The sequence below is a fragment of the Macaca thibetana genome, chromosome 1, assembly GCF_024542745.1.
Source record: "Macaca thibetana thibetana isolate TM-01 chromosome 1, ASM2454274v1, whole genome shotgun sequence".
NCBI classification, from domain to species: domain Eukaryota; kingdom Metazoa; phylum Chordata; class Mammalia; order Primates; family Cercopithecidae; genus Macaca; species Macaca thibetana.
In genome coordinates, this window is record NC_065578.1 from 64,665,436 (window position 1) to 64,681,189 (window position 15,754).

General features: G+C 41.7%; 1 protein-coding gene across 2 annotated transcripts; it reads left to right on the forward strand.

Annotated features, from left to right (window-relative positions):
- Positions 1 to 1,440: 1,440 nt before the first annotated feature.
- Positions 1,441 to 14,803, forward strand: LEPROT (leptin receptor overlapping transcript). 2 transcript variants are annotated; one of them, XM_050759827.1, is made up of 4 exons: positions 1,564 to 1,733; positions 6,286 to 6,361; positions 10,879 to 11,065; positions 12,805 to 14,803. In XM_050759827.1, the coding sequence occupies exons 1-4, from the start codon at positions 1,718 to 1,720 to the stop codon at positions 12,919 to 12,921; spliced, it is 396 nt and encodes a 131-aa protein (XP_050615784.1). In that variant the 5' UTR covers positions 1,564 to 1,717; the 3' UTR covers positions 12,922 to 14,803. The 2 variants fall into 2 exon arrangements, with proteins under 2 accessions (XP_050615881.1, XP_050615784.1); XM_050759924.1 differs by lacking the exons at positions 10,879 to 11,065; positions 12,805 to 14,803 and adding an exon at positions 8,810 to 10,275 and having other exon boundaries at positions 1,441 to 1,733.
- Positions 14,804 to 15,754: the final 951 nt, after the last annotated feature.

Sequence of the window (15,754 nt, forward strand, 5' to 3'; positions counted from 1 at the left end):
GTGAATGTGCCATCCGTCTATGAGGAGAAATGAGAGGAGCTAGAAAAATAAACTGACAGCTAGAAAAATACTCCACTGAATCAACAAATAGACATTTATTGAAACAATAACATGCTCAATGTGCAATTTTGAAAAAGTAAACTGAGCAAGGATCCTGAAACGTGATCGTGGTGAGAATTTATACTTCTCAGGTAGCCAGGGGAAGCTAAGTTTCTACAGATTCCTTTGTCTTTCAGTCCTTTTGAAAATAGAAAAAGCAAGAGAAGAGGGACCTAACCATCAGGTAGAGTGGATCTCAGCTGGAATGAGGGGAAGTGGCCCAGAATCCAACCTCCTCCAAAGAGCTGTGTGACAGGCAAGTCCTACCCTTTCTGCACCTCTTTCCTTAAATGCAAGATGAAGCATTTAGACCAGACTGTTTCAATGATCTTCTAGATTGCTCTTGCCAAAACAGAACTCTCCACTCCTGTGAGATAAGTACACAATGACTCTCAGAGATCTAAAAACTGCAAACTTTGAGGCCCCAAGGCACAAAAATAATAGCCTTTTTTTTTTTTTTTTTTTTTTTTTTTTTTTAAGGTTCATGAAAGCTTCGGACACAAAAGCTTATATGGTCTTCGTCTCTACAAATAAACCAGGGAGTAAAGAAAAACCCCGCTGGTTTCAGTAAAGCGTTGCTATGAAGCAAAGCAAACCTATGCAAATATCAAGTTCTTAACGAGGTGTGTTTCCTAAGGGGCCTGTCCTCTGGTACCCCGCCCCTCCCCTTCCACAGTCATGTGAAGGCAGACAGGCACACACTCGCACACAATCACGCACTTGGGAGCTCAGGGAACATAACACTGGTTAGTGAGTCGGTGTCCCTCTCCCATCGACTGCAACTTTTCCTCTCCTCTCTCCTCCCTCTCTCCACTTGTCTACATCTCCGTTCTCAGGAAGGCTCAGGGAGGATCCCCCGCTGCGTGCACTGCGTTCTGAGCGGCCCTGGAGAGACTCTGGGCCCGAGGTCCGGGCGGAGCCAAGGTCCCAGCCCACAAAAGGAACGGGCTTGAGGATTAGCCAGAGGGCTCAGGATCTAGGAGTAGGGTCCAGGGCACTGGGTTGGGGTTACTCTGGGGAAGCTTTGTGGGGCCAGGTGGGGTCTTAGGGCTGGAGCTGGACTCTGCGAGCTGGGGGCAGAGTTCTAGACTGGCAGGAACGGAGTTCTGAGTGGCGGGGGCGGGGTCGGGACCAACAAGGGGAGGCCTCTGAGAGTTGGGGGCGGAATTCTGGGCCAGTGAGGGATAGGGCGGGACCAGCAGGGGCGGCCTCCGCGAGCTAGGGGAGAAGCTCTGCACTATCAGGGGCGGGGCTCTGAGTAGCGGTAGCGGGGTCTGGAGCAGCAGGCGCTGCCTCTGCGAGCTAGGGGAGGAGCTCTGTACCGTCAGGGGAGGGGCTCTGAGTAGCGAGGCGGGGTCTGAACTAGCAGGCGCGGCCTCTGCGAGCTGGGGGCGGGGTTCTGCACCGGCGGGGGCGGGGCTCTGAGTAGTCGGGGAGGGGTCTGGACCAGCAGGCGCGGCGTTTGCGAGCTACGGTCGGGGTTCTGCACCGGCGGGGGCGGGGCTCTGCGTGGCCGGGGCGGGCTCGGGATCCGCGGGGCGACTCCCGGTCTGGCTTGGGCAGGCTGCCTGGGCCGTGGCAGGAAGCCGGAAGCAGCCGCGGCCCCAGCTCGGGAGACATGGCGGGCGTTAAAGGTACATCGCGGTCCCCGGCCCGCTCGTCGTGTGGTGGGGTTGCCACCTCCGTTCCAGTCAAGCCTGGGGCTGCGCCTTCCGCGCGCCTCTGGGGAACGGCCTCACCACCCTTCCCGCCTCTCCGGGTGGGGAGGCGATCGCCCGCTCCCTTCGTCCCTTGGGGTGCGGGTGGAGCGGCGTTTCGGGGGAGCCTCGGCCCTTTTTACGAGGCCGCTGGCCTTCCTGCTCTCCAGTGGCGGCACCAGACCCCTCCCCAGGCGGAGCTCTCGGCGACAGCGGCGCCCTCCACCCCTCTCGAGTTTTTAAACCGGGTTTCCACTTCTTGACGTGTCCACCCTAACGCCTTTCCTCCGGTTTTCTGCCCCTCCGCAGTTTCCTATTTGCTACAAAGGACGCTTTGTCTCCAGCGTTCTTAGCATTGGGAAACTTAATCCTCTTTTTCCTAATGATTTTTCCAACTGGGCAGAGTTGACTGCGGGCGGGTGTCAATGGAAAGCACCCAGAAAGACGGTGTTTCTCGCAGTCGTGGAGAGTAGATTACGTGTAATTTTAATACTGCTTTCTTCGATGTTTTCTCTGTTCGTCTATGCATAGAGAAGAAAGTAGTGTTTGTGTAGTATGTGTTTTTTGCCTGGGGCAGTTGATAAAAACACCGTGTACCTTATCTGTATGGCGTTAGAGCAATGTGAGACGGAAAAGGTTTTTTGCAAGGCTTCCTGTATTTTGGTAGGAAACCATTCCATTTCTAATCTGTCGAATAGAGTAGCATGACTTGTTTTTATGTTGGCGCTTGTATCATTCTTGAAATTTGCACCCAAAGATATCCCCAGTTAATATCTGCTATAAACATGTGTATACACAAGTACGCCTCTGTTCACTATGAATTTATCCGAGTGTGTGAGATGTTAGCGGTAGACATATTTTATCATTATTTCTGACTGACTTTTATACTCAATATCAGTTTAGTAAACATGGTTTACTTGGAGAGTGTCGACTGTGTGTTATACATCCTTTTGAAGCCAATGCCGAAAACATGAAAAGTAGTGTCTCAGTACAACACATGATCAGAAACTGCCAAATCATGATCATGTTACATGTGTGAATGTGTTAGAAAATTGTAATGTGGTGAAAAAAAAGGAAGTCCGAAATGGAAAAGGACTAAGGGAAGGAAGCATTTTACAGATTCTTCAACTTTTATTGAGGAACTACTGTATGCCAGAGACTTAGGGTACAAAGATAAATGAGAAGTTATTGGGGGATGACAGAGCTGGAAATAATTATATTACTATGTGAGTGTTTATGGTGTGCTCAGATGCGGTGGGAGAACAGAGATGGTAGGTTGAATTTTTGTCCTCCAAAAAGATATATTCAGGCTCTAATTCCCTAGTACCTGTGAATGTGATCTTATTTGGAAGTAGTGTCTTTGCAGATATAAGCAAGTTAAAATTATACTGGTTTAAGGTGGACCCTAATCCAATGACTGGTGTCCTTATAAGAAGAGGGGAATTTAGACATGGAGACATACAGGGAGAATACCATGTGAAAATGGAGACAGAAATTGGAGTGATGCAGCTACAAAGCCAGGAGCACCAAAGATTGTTGGCAACCATGTTGGCAACCACTGAGTATTAGGAAGAGGCAAGGAAGAGTGCTTCCCTGCAGCCTTCAGAGGGAGTGTGGTGTCGCTGCTGACACCTTGGTTTCAGAAGTCCAGCCTCCAGAACTGTCAGAAGATAAATTTCTGTTGTTCTCAGCCATCCAGTTTGTGGTACTTTGTAACGGCAGCCCTAGGAAACTGATCCAGGTGAGATTAATTTCCCGTGCTCCACAGAGAGGACTGTTTTCACAGAAGAGGCAATGCTTGAACTGAATCTGAAGGGATCAATATGGCTTCACTTGGCAAGGCATGGAGTGAAGGTGGAGTATATCCCAAGGGGGGAGGACAGCACGTGACATGGTGCAGGGCGCATGAAATAACACGCCTTCTTTTCTTCAGGTACTTAAGCTTCATTAGTGAGACTGGAACTTAGTGGTGAGGGTTGAAGCTGGACAGGCAGTTAGGAATGAGTCAGGCCATGGGGAGCCTCCATGCCAGAACAACTTGTAGGCTGTGGAAGCAATTGCAAAGGGATGGCAGCAGTGATATATATAGTTGAAAGATCACTGTCTGCTGTGTAGAGGATGGACTGGAAGAGTCACAGAGGCAGGAATGAGAGGATAAGGGCCTGCACCAGGGCTGTAGCAGAGAGTTTAAGAAGTCTGGGAGATTGAGTCACCTTGACTTACTGATTCGTTGGAAGGTGGAATGCAATTATGGTGTCAGCCCTCTAAGATAGGACCTTTAAAGGGTGGGGATAGTGGTTCAGTTTTACACGTTACACATGTTGAATTTGAGGTTCTTGTTGACTGTCAAGGCAGAGGAGTTCAGATTGGAGGTGGAAGTACAGGCCTAGTTCTATAGGACCTACTCTGGGCTGGAGCATCAGTGGTGGCTGGGCCCTTGTGGTACTGGGAGCTTTGGGTTGAACGTAAGTTTTCAGCTGGAGTGTGTGGAGTGAAAAGAGAGATGGGGTTGGATTTTTGGTCAACTCCAACTTTAAGAGATGCAGAGGATGTGATTCCTGAAAAAAGAGGAAAAAAAAAAAAGACCAAAAAGAATCAAACAGAAAGATGGTTGTGAACCTTGAGAAACTGGTATCAGAACAGAAGGAAGAGGTCTGCAGTTCCTAGCTTTGACAGGCCTCATGGAGGAGGGGTTACTGCAGATGGTCAGGCACAGAGGAGGGGAGCAAAGCCCGCCAGGAAAAGATCATCTGTAATGAAATAATATGTGGTATTTGCTTTCCATCCACACATGGGCATTTTCCATTGAAGAGTGGAAATGTAAAAAGATATGTTAAAATTGACAGTTTTTCTTTGTCCCCTAACATCTGTATACTTTCAGATGTTTTTAAAAAAGCACTTTGGCACCTTCCTATTAAAGAGTCTCTCTAAATCTTCTCTCAAGTAAAAGGAAGCAATCAAACATGTTCATTAGCTTAATTAATTAAATTCTAATTATGAATATTATGGACTTTTTTCAGAAGAAAATTTGGATAAGATAGTCTCCTATGCTTTTGATTTCTACTTTTATCAAAGAACATTGCTAAAATGAGTAGATACTTGAGTCAGTCAGTATTTATTTGACTACCTCCTTTTGCCAAGCACTTTACATAGATTATCTCATTTAATTCCCATAAGCTCAATAAGGTGGCACCATTATTTCCATTTTACAGGTGAGAAATCAGGTTCAGAGGTTTAGCTTCTACCCAAGGTCATAAGACCAGATGGTGGCAGAGTTAAGATTTGACTCATATTTGTGACTCAGAGCTCAAAATTTTTTAACAACCTTGATACTCTGTTTCTCACTCAGCAGCACAACAAGGGCAAATACGTTCCTACTCCCACAGAGACTAGTGTCCACTAGATACAGGGAGTAAATATTTTATTCAGTGGACACTAGTTGAGAATTGTTTCCTACAAAGACATGAAAACAATCTTCAAATACTTGAAGTACCGTGGTTTGGGGAGGCAAAATGATCAAAGGTATATATTACAGGGAGGCAGTTCTGGATATAATTTAAAGAAGGAGGGCTTTCAACATTTAGAAACTGTTGGAATTAAATTAAACCTGTCTTGAGTGGTAGTGAGTTTTCCTTCACTGGAGTTGTGTGGACCGACTGACTGCCCTCTGGTGACAAATATACATACATTGGATAGGGGTTAGGTATAGGAATTACTTGAGACCTTTGTATACCTTATGATTTTAAGGTGGCAGACATGGGTCATTGTCTTAATCAGTTTGGGCTACTATAAGAAATATATTGTAGACTGGGTGGCTTAAACAACCAACATTTAGTTTCCACAGTTCTGAAGACTGGGAAGTCCAAAATTTTGGTGCAGTCAGATCTGGTATCTGGTGAGAGCCTTCTTCCTGGTTTGCAGGCCTGCTTTCTGCTCTCACATTGGAGAACAGAGGGAGAGAAAGAGAAGAGCATGTGCTCTACTTTCTCTCTTCTTATAAGGACACTCATCCCATCCTGGAGACCCTACACTCATGACCTCATCTGAAGCCAGTTATCTCCCAAAGACCCACCTCCTAATGGCATCTCACGGTGAGAGGGGTGGAGCCAGGAAGGTTTCAACATACGAATTTGAAAGGGACACACACAATGCAGTCTGTAACAGGGATCAAATGTAACCTCAGCGAAATGAGTAAATTGCTACTTTTGCTCGAATTTGGGACCTTTTTTTCTTTCTTTTTTTTGTAAACATTTTTATTGATAAATGACTCACATACCATAAAATTAACATTTTTAAACTGTAAGATTTCATGGTTTTTAGTATATTCAGAAGGTTGTGCAGTCATCACTACTATCTAATTCCAGAAAATTTTATCATCTCCCAAAGAAACTCTGGACCTATTTAGAAGTCACTCCCCGTTTCCCCAAACCCTCTAGCCCCTGACAATCTCTACTGTGGGAACTTTAACTCTTGGCTTTATTTTTCACAGCTCTTGTGGCATTATCCTTCAGTGGGGCTATTGGGCTGACTTTTCTTATGCTGGGATGTGCCTTAGAGGATTATGGGTAAGTTATCATTTCAAAAAGAACCATTCCTCTTTCTGTGTCTTTGTCACTATTAGTATGGGTGTTAGAGAGTTTGGTCAATTTAGCACCAAGTTCTAACCAATGAGTTAGTGGAGCCCAGATTATGAACACCTTCCCTTTGTGGGTCAGGTGTACTTTTGCAGAAAAAAAAAGGGCTCTGTTAAAAATTGATGTATTCATTCCGTAAGCATTTGTTTAACACCTACTCTGGGCTAGCTAGGGACACACAAATGAAGAGACACAGTCCTCTCCTCAAAGAGGTACAGTTCTAGTTGGGAATGAGAGACAGGCAAACAGTCTGGTCAGTAAGATGGCAGCTGCAGTGGAGATGCCGGCCAAGTATGCTGGAGCTCAGATAAAGTGCTTCTGAGTTTCAGTGGGACAGTCAGGGAAGGCTGCATGGCAGAGGTTGTATCTGAGCCAAGACTTGGTGGATAAATAAGAGTTTCTCAGGCTGATGAGTCAGGGGAGAACATTCCAGGCAGAGGGAACATTCTACACATTTTTTTATTCAACCATTGTTGGTTGAATGCTTCCCATGTGCCAGCTACTGTGATGGGAACTAGGGATTAAGACATAAGAAAACAAAGGTCCTGCTCTGTCAGAGTTTGTGTTTCAGTTGGGGAGACAGATAGTAAACAACAAAAGTGTGCATACTGCCAGAGGTAGAAGTGGTACAAAAGATGAAGAGCATAGAAGCTGGGAAGACAGTGGTCAGGGAGGGCCTCTCAGAGAAGGTAAAAAGTGAGAAGAATTGTCAAGAAAATCAGGAAGCAGGTCATACAGATCTCTAGGGAAAAAGTGCTTTAGGCACCAGGAAAGCTGTATGCTAAGGCCCAGAGACATGAAAGCATATATAGCCTTTTCAGGAAACCGCACATGGTACATTATGGTACAGCATAAATTGTAGTTGGAGTGGCAAAAGAAGGGTTAGTCAAGAGTGCAAAAGTCAGCACTTAGGGCTCTACATGCCTGCCATGTAGAGGAGGTTCCATTTTATACATCAGACAATAGGAGCTGGGAAAATATCTTGAGAATGGGTTTGGAGGAGGGGGTTATGTTAAAATGTCATTCTAGCCATAACGTGAGACCAGACAGGAAAGAGCTGAGACTGCAGTCAGGGAGAATAGTAAGGGACTACTGTCATAAATCAAGCAAAATTGAGGGCTGGGGTAGTAGGAATGGAAAGAAAAGGAGAGTGAGTTAGGAAACCAAACCAACCAACAGGTTTTGTTAATTGATGTCAAGATTCAACAAGGAGAGAGAGTTCTTAGATGTCTCCCAGGTGATTGGCTTGAACAACCAGATAGAAGATGATCTGATTAGGCTGGGCACCGTGGCTCACGCCTGTAATCCCAGCACTTTGGGAGGCTGAGGCGGGTGGATCATGAGGTCAAGAGATCGAGACCATCCTAGGCAACATGGTGAAACCCCGTCTCTACTAAAAATACAAAAAATTAGCTGGGTGTGGGAGCGCACGCCTGTGGTCCCAGCTACTTAGGAGGCTGAGGCAGAAGAATCACTTGAACCCAGGAGGCGGAGGTTGTAGTGAGCTGAGATCGTGCCACTGCACTCCAGCCTGACGACAGAGCAAGACTGTCTCCAAAAAATAAAAAAATAAAAAATAAAGAAGATGAAGATGATGATGTGGTTAAGTGAGACCAACTGAAGTGAGTTGTTATGACAGTGATGAATTTAAATCCATCACCACAGTCCTGGCCAACTATTATGGAAATTGTTTAAACCCAAGAGGGATCCAAATATAAGCAGTCACTTATATTTGTTTAGAACCTTCACAGCAATTACTTTATTCTAGATTTAGGAATGTAATAAGGTATTATTATCCTCATTTCTTGCTGGGAAACCAAAGCCCAGAGTAGTTAAAGACTTACCCAGATTACACAGCAATAAGTGACAGAGGCCGGGCATGGTTGCTCATGCCTATAATCCCAGCACTTTGGGAGGCAGCGGTAGGAGGATTGTTTGAAGCCAGGAATTTGAGACCAGTCTGGGCAACAAAGTGAGACCCCATTCTACAAAAAACTAAAATAAAATCAGCCAGGCATGGTGCCTGTAGCAGGGTTGGGAGGCTGAGGTGGGAAGATTGGTTGAGCCTAGGGGTTGGAGGCTGCAGTGGGCTGTAATCGCACCACTGCAGTCCAGCCTGGGCGACAGAGCGAGACTCCGTCTCTTAAATAAAAAAGTAAAAAAAAAAAAAAAAAAAAATTAAAATCGCAGACATGGAAATGGAGCTCATGTTCTTATGCTCTTGACCAAACGTTTTTCCATTATTCCACAACCAACTGTAAATCTAGGAGTTTTAATTCTCTGTGATACACTGGGTCTTTGTAAGGTAAGAAAATGACTCATTACTGCTACTACAAAGAAGTTTGTTTTCTATCTTTATTTTAATTTTTTGTTTTTTAGAGATGCCACAACACCCAGCTGATTTTTAAAAAAAGTTTTTGTAGAGACGGAGTCTCTCTGTGTTGCTCAGGCTGGTCTTGAACTCCTGGCCTGAAGTCATCCTCCCGCCTTGGCCTCCCAAAGCTGTATCTTAATGATAGTGAACCAGGATTATCATCTGTATTGGAAGTCAGCAAACTGCCACATATAACCTGCTACCTGTTTTTGTAATAAAGGTTTTATTGAAATACAGCCATGCTCATTTGTTTATGAATTATCTTTGGCTGCTTTTGCATTGCTCTGCCAATTATCTTGGGCAGAGTTGAGTAGTTGAGATAGTCTTTATGGTTTGCAGATCCTCATTATTTACTCTTTGGCCCTTTACAGAAAAAGTTTGCCGACCCCTGGCCTACATGTTTACTGAATTGTATATACTTAATATTTACATTTTATATATAAACAAGGTTTCTTGTATATGAACATTTCTCTTAGTTGGATATTGGTGGCTTACTATGAATGGAAACATAAAGTCAGGTTGTTTTTCACAAAATTGTCACTATATTCCAGGAAAAATTAAGAGTTCTTGGCTGTGGATATGTCAGGTGACAGCTATTTCTATTCCAAACCCCTTCCCTTCTCTGTATCACCTTTCTCACTGTTCAAAGAAGGGCTGTGAAGTAGAGAATGTCTAAGGGCTCCTTCCCACAATATTGTTTGGTGATTCTTGAAACATACTAACATCCCTCTACTTTAGAATCAGGAGTCCAAATCCACTGTTTCCATCCTGAGTCCTCTTGAAGGACACATTCCCTTCTTGCCTTTTGGTTACCCAGATCTGTGGCTGGAATGGGAGGCTTTCATTAGCGTGGCTTCATCCTCACTCCTGCTTGTAGGTGCGGTCTGGGTGTGTCTGTGTGATCACAGTATTGTGGCGATATGAATTACTGTGGTGTATAGATGAAAATGAGCAGAGACTTTTTTTTTTCTTAAGAAATGAAGCATAACAAATGTCTTGATGGAGAAAAAAAGATTATTTTTGAAGTATTTATAGAGAAAATACCATTGGAAACCAGATGGCAATTTTTTAAATAATTGCAAAACCTTGAAATTTGGGAGGAAAACAGTTTTGTTTTGTTTTTGCATTACACTATCAATTGTGAGCTATTGTAATGAAGATTAGAGTACATCTAAGGTTTTCACTAGTGAGCATATTTATTTTCATGCCTTCTGGACTTAAAATTTATTTCTTATTTTATTCATTTAACAAGTATGAATGGAGTACATCATTCTAGGCCCTGGAGATAAATGGCGTTTGACCAAGACTAATCTATCAGATGGGAATAAGTGTTGTGCAGAAAGTTAAAAGATGGTGGTATGTTCAAGGGTGACCTGGGGTACTTTAGAATAGATGGCCAGGGAAAGTTCCGCTTTTAGAAAGGAATCTGTCAGTTTAGATCACATGGTATGAAGGAGTCAGCCAATGAGAAGAACATTGCAAGCAGGCAGCACAGCTAGTGCAAAGGCCCTAGGATAACAGTTATGAGCTCAGAGTGTTCAAAGAACAGAAAGAAGGCTGGTGTGGCTACAGATTAAGCAAATGAAGGGAAAGGAGTACAAAATGAATGGAAGAAGTAGATAATACCACACCATGTAAGGCTTTGTAAGCAAAGACAACGAATTTGGGGTTTATTCTAAGCCCTTAAAAGGTTTCAAGCATGCATGCACTCAAAAGATCTTTACCAAATTAGCTTTTGCAAGACACTCTACTATGTTCTACAGGGAAAGCAGAAATGACCAAGTTAAAATTCTGTCTCTAAAGAAATTGTGGCTCAGTGGTACAGAAAACAGTAAAGTTTCTAGAGATTATATTATACAGTGGTTTCTTAACACAATATAAGCTACCTACATAGTAATTTTAAAATTATCACTACTTATCTGGTAGAAATCATCTTATGTACTTATATTCACAATTAATTAATTTTTTGACCTAAACATTTAAAATAGCAATGATTTTGAAATAGTAGTATGTCTTTCATTTAAAATGTAACTGTTACTTTTCTTTTTGGATTTTGCCTGGGTCCAACTGACAGCGTTTACTGGCCCTTATTCGTCCTGATTTTCCACGCCATCTCCCCCATACCCCATTTCATTGCCAAAAGAGTCACCTATGACTCAGACGCAACCAGTAGTGCCTGTCGGGAACTGGCATATTTCTTCACTACTGGAATTGTTGTTTCTGCCTTTGGATTTCCTGTTATTCTTGCTCGTGTGGCTGTGGTAAGTTTTATTTTCTATTGTTTTGCTCAACTGTTGCTGAGTTTACTTCAGAAGCCTGTGTCTGGGACCTCCATTTCATGTTCATTACTTAGGCTTTATACTCAGGGCCATGTATTTTTAGTTTCTCTGTTCTTCTACTTTAGACCTGCCTATCAGTAGCTCGACCATGCTTTCAGAGTGCTTTCTTTATTTCTCTTACAACTTTTAGCCAGACTGTATGATTTCTTTCTTTTTCTACTTTAAGTTATTCTCTGGAATTGTTCTTAAATTCCTGCCTCTTAAGTCTTACAGTAATCCACAGATACTATGCTAGCAGTACTTTTCTAGTTGCAAGATGAAGATATTTCAAATTCTTCTCCTGCAAATGGGATCATAGACTCAACTCTCAATGCAGTAGAATAGGTATATGTTGAGGGACAACTATGTAGCTTCCAGAAAATGCAGTGAATAAGATGACATCTTCACTTCCAAGACAAAAACTTTCTTTTTGTCTTCAAAGTACACATTGTAGGTATAATTTATTCAATTATTTGATGTTCACTATCTCTCCTCCTATTTGATTTTATTCCCTCCAATTACATTCCGTTTTAATTTTATGAAATCTTATTTGAGGCATTAAATATCATTTGAGCGCAAGTCTTGTTTATTCAATAAATATCTTTGGAACAACTGCTACTGTAAAACACCAGAAATAAGAAATAGGTACTGTCTGTGCTCCTAAGGAACACAGAAACCAGCTTGCTGGCTAAGTATACTGTAAGTGTACTATGTGAGATGGTTGAAGCATGATCAGAATGCCATAGGGGCACCAAGAAGAGAGAAATTCCAACTGGCATTTGGTAGGGGCCTCTAAGGATAAATAGCATTTGTGTTAAGGTAGGATGGCTGTTATATGGAATGACATTCACGTGTAAGAATGCAGTGTATGGAATAAAGAAGAGTCCAGTGTGGTAGAGCTAAAAGAAAGTTGTTGAGATTAAGGCTGGAAAGGTTGTGAAACCTGACTAGCAAGGGTCTTGAACTTTGACTAGATAATTGGGAAGGATTGAAAGTTTTTTAATACAACAAGATTGTCATGACTTTATTCTTCTTGTGCTTTAGACCAGCGCTTCTTAAGCGCTGCAGTAAATATTTATATTTTTTCCTTTCAATACTGTCGGCATGTTTTGTGAAGAAACTTTCATTGACGTTTCTATTGATTAAAGTAAAACAAAAAATGCCCACTAGAGGGTACTCTCACCCCCAAATGTGCTTCTGTAAAACCATCTACAAACCATTTACCAAGCTGGAAAGCAGTTTTCAGTTGTATAAAGACTATTATTTAAAGTCTTTTCTTGCCTAGAAAAGAAACAAACAAATTCATAACTCTCCAATTTTTATTTTCCATGAAAGAAGTTGATGTGTGCAAAACTTTCAGTACCCAATATTGTAATTGCACTATTTATAATCTTACCACTTGAGTTTTACTTAAGGCAATCATTGTCAATTAAAAACAAGTAGAGAAATATGTCTAATTGGGAAAATGTTAAGGATGATACCAGACTTAATTAACAAGTATCACAGAAGTAATTAGACTCATTACTGAACAGTTCATTGTCTCCTGTCTGTTACATTATTAAGCCTTTTAGCAGCTTTGTGTAATATTTCATTGGATGTTTCTAATGCAGAAAATAATAGAGATTGCAAAGAGTACGATATGAAGGAAGTAAGGATTTAATCCTTCTTTTCTTGTCTTTCAGATCAAATGGGGAGCCTGTGGCCTTGTGTTGGCAGGCAATGCAGTCATTTTCCTTACAATTCAAGGGTTTTTCCTTATATTTGGAAGAGGAGATGATTTTAGCTGGGAGCAGTGGTAGCACTTTATTCTGATTACAGTGCATTGAATTTCTTAGAACTCATACTATCTGTATACTTGTGCACATGCAGCATTTTACTATGAAATTTAATATGCTGGGTTTTTTAATACCTTTATATCACGTTCACTTTAAGGAAGACTTCATAAGTAAAAGATGAGTTTTATTCTCAGCAAATAGACCTGTCAAATTTAGATTATGTTACTCAAATTATGTTACTCGTTTGGCTGTTCATGTAGTCATGGTGCTGTCAGACAATATGTTAACCCAGTCTTGTAGACAGCTGCCACCTTACGCAGTGCATCTAAACCTTTTGCTTGGGGATGTGCTTGGAGAGGCAGATAACACTGAAGCAGGTCTCTCATGGCCCAGGAAGGCAGGGGTGGATCCCTCCTTGTGTTGTAGTCCATGCTATTCAAAGTGTGGCCCACAGACCAAAAGCCTCAACATTTCCTAGGGCCTTATTAGATAAGTGCAGAATCTGAAGCCCCACTCTGGACCCAGGGCATTTTGATGAGATCCACAGGAGCTGTATGCACATGAAGGTTTGAGAAGCATCGTCATAGAGAAGTAAACATCACACCCAACTTCCTTATCTTCCCAGTGGCTAAACCACTTAACCTCTCTGGGTGTTACCTGCTCATTTGTTTGAAAACAAAAAAAAAGTCTCAGCTGCCCTCAAGTTCAGATGTTCAAGCCTATAATATTTAGGCTGTTCCTCAAATTTGTGAAAAGTGTTCTCAGAATTGGGAGATAGTCAAAGGGTACAAAGCCTCAGGAGGAATAAGTGTGATTTTTTTTTTTTAAGATCACTTGCACAACATGCTAAATATAGGAATAATTGAATGTATATTTCAGTATTGCTAAGAGAGTAAATTTCTAATGTTTTCATTAAAAAGTTAAATATTTGAGGTCATATGTTAATTAGTGTAATCATTCCACCTTATATTCAAAACTCATAACACCATATTGTACCCTATAAATATATACAATAATTTGTAAATATATAATCAAAATAAGTTAAAAAACAACAAAAAAGCCCCTCTCCCCCAAAAAAATTCTCAGTGGGGAACAGATGTATCTTCTCATCTGAAAGGTAATGCTGGGGGAAGAGCTCCACTGAGATGTGGGCTGGGAGGCTGGGCTGGAGCCAGCCCCTGCATTAGCAGGAGGGGAAGAATAGATATGTGACTCTTTTACATTTCCTTTATGATCTGGGCTTCTCCCCAGCTCCTTCCCTCTGCCCCCCACCCCTACTCTTCAACAGTTCTGGTTTGCCCTGACTTCTCTGCGACTCTGGCTTCTTCCTGAAGTGATACAGGAGCCATGTAAGCACGCAGTGGATGAACTGCTTAATTTCACTACATGTTGATGTACTTATTGTCTTCTATCCTGTAGGTCTTTTCTATATAACTTTATGCCACCCTTAAATGAATCATTGGGTATACATGTCATGTTGGATCCTGTGATCACAGTTTTCCCAGCTCATCTTTTCTTAAGATCTGTTGAGGAAGGGAAATATGGGAAGGAGAACCATTTGATCAGAATACAACCAATAGTCTTTAAGCATTTTTAAAGTATGAAACTGAAATACATTCAAAACACTTAATCCTTGAGGCTTGTGATCTGAGTAATTAGCAGATATGATGCTGGGACCAGAAAATAGAAAGTAATAACTAAAGGGTTAATGTGCAACGTTATTTTTTGGACTTGTGCATGATTTTATGTTTTCAATGTCCTGTGTACATATAGAATTGTTAAAGTTGTTGTTTCCAATATTTATATTAGAAAAATTATTTAGATACTTTATAATTTTAACCAGCATTTTTTAATAATGACACTTGCATTTATTGTATTGTAATAAATTTCACTTTTAACTTTAAAAGTTTAACTTTAAAAGTTTTTATTGTGATGTTGCCTTGCCTGAAAAGATAACAAAAACGAGAGAATTTCTTGATGTTTTCAAATGGGCAGTTTTGAGCAATAATCTGTCCTAATAGAACAATAGCAATAAGTTTTAGGATACCATTTTGAATGTCTAGTTGCTGTGTAATACCTTTTCTTTCTAAGATGGCAATAATGATTCGTTTCTACTACATTTTGCAAAAGTGTTTTTGTTGCTTATACACATTTTCAATAACCAAGATAGCCTTCATATGTAGCCTTAAAGCATTACCTCTTGACTGTATCTTTAGAGTGATATAAAGTACTTGTATATAGAGTATTTCAAGTGATAGATTATTAGATTTGCTCTATGTCTGAAAGGAGAGCTATTCTGTAGTGCCTACATATCATTTAAATAGTAAATATCAGTAGGAAATATTGCTGTATCTGAATATATAATACAAAAGTTTGATCATGGTGACACAAATGTTGGGCATTTTTTTCCTTACAGAAGGCTCTTTTTTTTTTTTTTTTTTTTTTTTTTTTTGAGACAGAATCTTGCTCTGTCGCCCAGGCTGGAGTGCAGTGGCACATCTCGGCTCACTGCAAGCTCCGCCTTCTGGGTTCATGCCATTCTCCTGCCTCAGCCTCCCAAGTAGCTGGGACCACAGGTGCCCACCAACATGCCTGGCTAATTTTTTGTGTGTGTTTTTAGTAGAGAAGTGGTTTCACTGTGTTAGCCAGGCTGGTCTTGATCTCCTGACCTTGTGATCCGCCCACCTCAGCCTCCCAAAGTGCTGGGATTACAGGCGTGAGCCACTGCGCCTGGCCAAGGGGCTCTTTTTTTTTTTTTTTTTTTTTTTTTTAATAAATTGTACAATGTATTTGGAGATTCAGAGCATAGTGACTGTAGTCTAAAACTGAGATTGCACTTCTAAAATTGTCCACAAGT

Coding starts and splice junctions, on each gene's coding strand:
- LEPROT (XM_050759827.1), top strand. Junction 6,362..10,878: donor TGTGCCTTAGAGGATTATGG/GTAAGTTATCAT, acceptor TCCAACTGACAG/CGTTTACTGGCCCTTATTCG. Junction 11,066..12,804: donor TTCTTGCTCGTGTGGCTGTG/GTAAGTTTTATT, acceptor CTTGTCTTTCAG/ATCAAATGGGGAGCCTGTGG.